At 40.3% G+C, this 7,689-nt stretch overlaps 1 protein-coding gene across 6 annotated transcripts in view; it reads right to left on the bottom strand.

The window, feature by feature from the left end:
• The window catches only part of cabin1 (calcineurin binding protein 1), a 120,627-nt gene that overhangs the window by 91,726 nt on the left and 21,212 nt on the right, over positions 1 to 7,689 (bottom strand). For all 6 annotated transcript variants that reach the window (XM_037536208.1, XM_037536213.1, XM_037536212.1 and 3 more), the window contains 3 exons: positions 2,851 to 3,057; positions 2,196 to 2,341; positions 1,204 to 1,465 (listed from right to left, as the gene is read on the bottom strand). In XM_037536208.1, coding sequence (XP_037392105.1) covers positions 1,204 to 1,465; positions 2,196 to 2,341; positions 2,851 to 3,057 — 615 coding nt within the window. The remainder of the gene's footprint in view (positions 1 to 1,203; positions 1,466 to 2,195; positions 2,342 to 2,850; positions 3,058 to 7,689) is intronic.

Consider the following 7,689-nt stretch of genomic DNA (forward strand, 5'->3'; position numbering starts at 1 on the left):
TATCTGCAGCAGAGGAGTGCAAGGTTTCAATAAGCTAACTTTTTGGAAATGCTCATGTGCTTCGCAGGACTTGCATGTTTTTAGCTATGTAAAAGAACAGGCATATAAGAAAAAAAGTCTGCAAAAGGGAGAGCAGGTAAAATTAGCATGTCCAGATTATTACTCCACTCACTTGGGAGTTTGGGTGGATCCAGACGGTCAAAAAGGCTAATTATAACATATATAGTTGTTCACAATGATAAAGATACATGCCCATTTCACTTAACAGTAAGCATGACAAGTCTGAAAAAACACAAAACAGCTCTTTTAGCTCTCACAGTGTCTGTGACTATTCGTTGCATGCAGACAAGCAACAAACTCTGTCGAAACGGTGAAATGATTCCATAACGCAGTGCGATGTGATTTCCATTCTCAAGCCCTGTTTGGTGCTTGCTAGTATAACAGGTAACATTAATTAAAACAGTTTCATATACTGCAAGTTTAGAAGCTAAAGAAGTTTAGAAGACCAAACTGGACTAAGTGAATGGAACTGGATAACTAAAAAAAGGCACCTCAACAAAGCCGATTAAATAAGTTGTAGTCATTTCCGGGGGGGTGGGAGTAACAGCCTTCTGTAGACTGGTATGTTATGTTTTTATGCCACTAGCATCAAAGAAATTATCTTAAATGTGCCACTGGCATACGTCAGTGTATGGCAGAATACAGTAATGAAAAATAGAATTATTACACAAGTGATAAAGATTTTTCCATATCTCATTTAAATAATTAATGTAATGATTAATGTTTCATGTTTTCATGTTAGGTATAATACATTACATTTAACATATTACTGAGTCTTGCTGGTTTTGAGTGGCATACGGTAGCGGAACTTGTGGAAACAACTGCCATTAGATTTTTATGAGCTTCCTTATCTATTAAAATGATCAAATCAATAGATGATTGTTTTGTGTAAAAGTACATATTTATAAACTCTGGAGTATATTACACTCTATGGCCAAGAGCGCACACTAAGTACTGAGCTCAGGTGTTTCAGCCTCACCCTTTTCTAACTGGATGCATCTCCTCAAAGTCATAGGATGACACCTTTGGGATGGGATAACCAAGAAGCTCAATAGAGGTGTCATGGTCAGGCGTCCACATACTTATGGCCGTATAGCGTACACTAATTACTGCAATCAACCGGAGAATCTCTCTCACACAAACCTGTTTGCCAAGCTCTGCCGGCAGCTCGTTCTTCCACTGTTTGAGCTGTCTGGAGGCAAAGGAGTGCAGGGCGTAGGACATGGTGCCGTACTCGATCCACAGGCACAGGTTAGAGCTGTCGATCTCCAGCGCCCGCTTGAAGCAGGTCAGCACAGCCAAAGAGTGCTTCCAAATGGGCCCATCACTCTTCAGCTCATTGGAATTCAGCTTGTCTTGGATGCGACTGGCCCGGGCCAGAGCCATTCCTGCCCATGAGTCGAACCTGGAGTAAGACACAAAGGTCCTTATTCACATTTCAGACAGAGTCTGCATACTTAATAAATGACGATGGCAACAGACATGCAGAATTTAACACTGTGATGCCAGCAATTTCAAAAAGCTGCATTTTCAGTGACAGAAAAGGCCATTTTCATGTGGACAGGAGGCTAAAACAGAAAGAAAAAAAAAACCCATACATTTTAAAAAGAAATCCCTATGTGTGGCTGGGGTCCAAGTCATCTTGAGACATCTAGAGTTGTTGCTTTGGCAGTGTATAACACTATGAAGCTTGGATGCCTTACAAACACTATGCGACACAACCACTAAAAGCAGTGTTTGGTATTCATGTCTGTCATTCATTTGTTCATTTCTTGCTATTTTCATTAAATTTATTCTCATGTTATATAGGTCACTTGTTAACACAGCGGGGGGCTGAGCTGCTGGAGGCGTCATGCTGCGAGTTCCTACGATTATAGTAGTGAATGTAAATTAATGGACATTGACAGAAAAAAGTGGTCTAATGCTGGTTTCAGACTACAAGCTAAATTTTCCACAGTCTCCATTTTAACATTTCACTCAGCTGTGCTTTGATGCTGATGGGCTAGAGTTATTGTATATGAATGAATTTAAATAGCAGGCTTTTAGATTATATGCCTACAGTGAATCACATCCACTGCCAACACCTGAATCTCATCCACTGAGAAACTATGGGTGGAAATGCAGTTGGGACTGACCTGTTGGGGCACACACAGATATCATGCATGTAAAACTTGATGGCTTTGGACTGTTCTTTGTTCTTGAAGTGGTAGTCAGCCAGGAGGTAGAAGAGCTCATTCACCAGAGGCGGCGCTGGAGGCGATCCTTCAGGAAGACCTGGCACCTGAATTAGAGAGGAGTTTGCTTTTCAGTAATGTTAAAGCAATATCAAATAGACTTTGTGGTTTTCAATAAAAATACTTTGCCTAAAATACCTCATATAGCTAGAAACAGTAACAGCAGCCATCAAGAAGTTAGATTTTTTTCTGTGTTATTGTCCATTTTTATAGATAACATTGTCACACAGTGTCAGAAACCATATAAGGGAGTCTTTTGAGATTACTGAACAACTCAACGCAGTTTGAGCCAAGGGTGTGTTGATTCAGGAATTCAGGATGCATGATTATCAGCTTCCAGTACTTCTTAGCAACATTAGTTTTGCACCAGAGCCATAAGGTTAAAGAAGCAAACTTCAGACACCAAACATGCCTCGGCTGATCTACTATATTTGAGGTAATTGAGCAATGTATCACTTTCAACATATAAAGCAAAACGTCTGAGTGGAGACGAATGCAGGACAGGTCCAAAAGGGAGATTCAAGAGTGTTTATGGATTTGGCCACTGAAGCTCTACCTTTATTGCTCCTCCTTCAACGTAGGCCGATACATCATCGAAAGAGAGCGTGGGCTCATCTGAGCGGGGGATGATTCCAGAAAGCCTCTTCAGCAGGTTAGCCAGATCTGCAGACACCGTGCTTGTCTTATAGCTATCAAACTCTGGCAAGGTCTTAGGCTTGAAGTACTCAAACATGAAGAGAGCATCGCTCCACTGCAGCTCCACCTGTGAGAAACAGAAAGAGAAAAAAGACGCAGTTTGTGTTGGTCATCCTCGAGTCCTTTGTGAGTGGTCACAGGAATATTTTTGGTCTCAGCCCAGCGGTGACAATGTGGTGTTTAAAACTGATCCACTCGTACCAGCGCAACACGCACACTAAGAAACCACCATCACGTCAGTGTCACTGCAGTGCTGAGAATGAGCCACCAATGAAACAGTACCTGCTCTCATATGGTAAGTGGAGCTGATAAAATGGACAAACAGTGTACTTGAAGTGTACGAACACACACACACACACACACACACACACACACACACACACACACACACACCAAAATGAATTTCCTTTCCTTTTTGCAAATGAAAGTGTTGAAAATAAAACTAACTTAAAAACTTTAGTTTTAAATTTGGAAACTTCAGTTAAAATTTGTAAATGTGTTTAATTAGTTTTCAACAACTGGAAAGATCAATACACAGGGATGAACCCTAATAAAGCTAATAATGTAATGAAATAAAGTAATAAAAGCTGGAAAATAAATATATGATAAAATGCTGCAAATATGTAAATAATAACTTGAATATGGCACCTGCAACTTTATTTCTCAACTGCTTGGTGTAGCTATCAAGTAATATGGTAATTACGTTATAGGCAACTCACAACATGCAGCTATTTGCATGAAAGTTCGGTGTAAAGCCAGAGTTATGATAGAAGCCAAAGGGATATTGTTTCAGCAGTTGCCTATTGACTTCTATTAACTGCATTTTGAGAATTTTTTTTGTTCTTTTCTAAGAACAGACTGTGGTTATTGATCAAATGCAGGTGGAGAGGAGGTTGAATATCTGGAGTGTTCCGTTAACGTAAATCTGAGGGGATACATGGATATTTATTTCATATATAAATGTAAGACTTCTCTGCATGAGTTACACTGGATTAGCTGTGCGGGGGGGTGGGGGGGGGGGGGGGGTAGCGTTTGCCCATTTGCAACAGTTCTGCATCTCACTAAGGCCCAATAATGAAGACACAATGGCAGCAGTGTAATATCTTGTGAGTAGAGCGGCTTTCATTAACTCTACGGTATTCAGACACAGAGGGGTGACAAAAGATGGAATTATTAAACCATCAGACGCCATAGCAATATCCGCAGGGTATTATGGGATGTTCCTCTGCCCTCAGAAGTTTTAATGCCAGCAAAATGAGCATGATATAACAGGGTAGTTCAGATTATTTCCTAATAATTACTAATGAGAGCAATACAGGGGTTTAAAGTTACAAGAAACTTGGATCTCAAAGACCACATCAAATATGAATGATGAAACAAGCCAACGCTGCAGGCTAACTTCCGAGTCAGTGGAGGACAAGGAGAAAGGGAAATAAGGCTCTGATTAGGGCCTTATATGGCAAGATTAAGAGAGGCTGATTTCCCCTACCCTCACCGATAACTAATAATAGGGTGCCTTATGAACAGCACCCTATAGTAAAGTGTTACCAAAAATCTAAACATTCAGAACTGGAATCGCTATCTCCTTAAAACCAATATCCATCACAAACATTTTATATCAGCCAAGCCCTACTAAAAACCAAGCATTTAATACTTACTAAAACTAGTATTTAATGTTATTGGTCAAGGTATGAATTACTTTGTAGCGTAGAGTTATAAACCTCAGTCTGGACAGAATTCACTATTTTTTTTGTGTGTGTTTTCATCTAACAATGTCCACTCACTACAATACCCTGCATGCACTGTGCAAAGAAATCAACCACTGGGAATCCCTCTTGACTGGAATAATGAACTTCTAAACTGCAGCATAGCCAATTCCTTCTGAATTCAATAGCTACTAAGAAAAAAAACTTTAAAAACCATCCTGCCTTGAATATTGGGCTCAAAGCAGTTAGAGGTTTTAAGACGTTTTTCCAGCTTTCAAGACATCATCAGAAGTGGGGTCTTCTTTAGCCTTTAAATTGAGAAATTTCACTCGAGACGATTGGGGCACCACTGTAACAAGCAAGTAAGCAGGTTTTCATGTTGGCCAGAGAGCCCCTTTAATTTAAATGTAAGGTTTCAACTGGCGTTTAAACAAATTTGATGTGAGGAATCATCAGTTTTCCCAACTGGAATTATTAAACCATCAGATGCCATAGCAATATCCTCAGGGTATTATGGGATGTTCCGTACCCCTCTAATGTCAGTAAAATGAGCCAGATAATTTCCTAATAATTACTAATGAGAGCAATATAGCGGTTTAAGCTACAAAAAGCTAAAAGACTATGGTAACAACAATTTGTGGTTTGTGTAAGTGGTGTGAATGTTCATTTGTGATTCTTCTTAAACGTTATTGTTTTCCATTTTAAGCTCCAATCTTTTTGCTGGGATAACCAGCAAATTCATTTCCAGCATGGCAGTTCATGAGCTCTACACTATTAAGGTAAAGTTCTCTACTTAAAAGTTGTTATGAATGTAGGACAGTGTTTCCCAACTCTGTCTTCAGGGCCTCCAGGCAGTCCACATTTTTCCTTCATCCCGGCATTTTGAATTAGCTTGGAGCAAAAATGTGGAGCGCTTGGGTGGCCCTGAGGACAGGGTTGGAATCACTGTTGTAGGATATAATTAAAGTAGCTCTTGCAAAAGTGTAATTTCGATATAAAAACAATGAATCTTTCAGCCCTAGTTTATGCCACACACACACACACACACACACACACACACACACACACACACACACACACACACACACACACACACACACACACACACTAAGAAAACAGTGGAGTTCCCCTCGGTTGCTTCTATAGGTGTGAGTGTGGAGCATTTCCCTGGTAACCGGAGAAGTGTAGGGAATAACTTGTGTGTGTGTGTGGCCACATAATCAATGTGCCTGGAGCAGGCTGAGAGAGAATCAATCGCTTGATTACTGTAGAGTTGGCCTGCTGTCACTGTGGCGCCCGGGTAGACCTCATGCCACCCAGCTGCCTAATTAGCTCTGGGAAAACACTCGTAAACTCATTAACTAACAAAGCTTGCAAAGCAGCCACAGGGAGATGGCACTCAGGCGCAGTGAGGAGAACTGCAAGCTACACAAGGGACTGCACTAGCTGGGGCTACTGAACCAAAATGCAGAGCAGTCATAGCCACTGACAGAGGAAAGGGCTGCAGCAGGTTAATGTGGACCTGTGCTAAGACGCTCATAATGCTTTAGCCTTCTTGTGGCACCTGTACAGTATGTATGTATGTATGTATGTATGTATGTATGTATGTATGTATGTATGTATGTATGTATGTGGGAGGTTTTGAGAAAGAAAGTATGTGTATTTGTGTCCAGTAAAAAGTGCTGAAGACACTATTTACCCAAAATATCACAAATAGCTCCTGTGTGTTAAAGGGGAATTGCATTGATTTTTTCAAATCTGCATAATCCACTAATTAAGACGTAAACAAAGTCAGAGTCTAATGTGAAACGGTGCCGTTTAGAGAAACTCACTGGCTGATTTCATTTACTTTACAGTGGTGGTGATAGAAATCAGGGGTCGTGATGAGGCCTGGGCTAAAAATAATTAGCATTAATAAATGTTACTGCGACTAATAGCAATTTTCAAAGCACGTGTTTTCCACAGTAAAGAAGAAAAAAAGGGTTTTCTGCTCTTACGGCAGCATTTTCAACTAATTCAACTAACCACTGAGACACTCCAGCTGTACAGAAAATACTGACAAATTATGCCCAGTAAATCACACAGCAGACACAATGGGGATCTTACTCCACTGTAGCCGTACCATGGGCCCCATTATAGCATAAAACATTATGTCTACATATTATTTCATATTATTTATTATCTTTTTTCTGAGAACACCAGCCGTAGAAGTCGCACTAGGGTAATATCCAGTCACATTAGCTCTTTTTTTTTGTTGCAAGTCACTTTGAGGCAAGTTCCAAAGCACATTAGCAAAGTATCAATTCCATTTACTCAAACTAAACTGTAGAAGCGGAAGCTGTATGGTAAAGCAGGCTGACTACTGGGGCACAGAACACATTTACAAGCTGTCTAACATTAAATTACCCTAATTATTTCTCATTTATTGCCTTTTATACATTGCCATTGGGTTAATGAACATCATTATGATCATCAACGATATCTGATTACATTACCCTGTCGCACACACCTATGTACAACATCTACTATGCAAATATTGTATAACAACTTTATTTACTATGCAAAATGACAAGTGAGCCTACAACTGTCTTCTGAGTTTTTATATGTTTTATATACACTCACCAGCCACTTTATTAGGTGAGTAAAAGGCTGGACCCCCTTTTGCCTTCAGAACTGCTTTAATTCTTCGTGTCATACTTTCAACAAGGTGTTGGAAACGTTCCTCAGAGGTTTTGGTTGGTTATTTGAGTTACTGTTGCCTTTCTATCATCTGGAACCAATCTGCCCATTCTCCTCTGACCTCTCACATCAACAAGGCATTTTCGTCCACACAACTGACCGCTCACTGGATATTTCCTCTTTCTTGGACCGTTCTCTGTAAACACTAGAGATGGTTGTGTGTGAAAATCCCAGTAGATCAGAAGCTTCTGAAATACTCAGACCAGCCCATCTGGCACCAACAACCACGCCTGTTCAAAGTCACTGAAATCCCC

This window comes from Pygocentrus nattereri, chromosome 29 (genome assembly GCF_015220715.1).
Source record: "Pygocentrus nattereri isolate fPygNat1 chromosome 29, fPygNat1.pri, whole genome shotgun sequence".
NCBI classification, from domain to species: domain Eukaryota; kingdom Metazoa; phylum Chordata; class Actinopteri; order Characiformes; family Serrasalmidae; genus Pygocentrus; species Pygocentrus nattereri.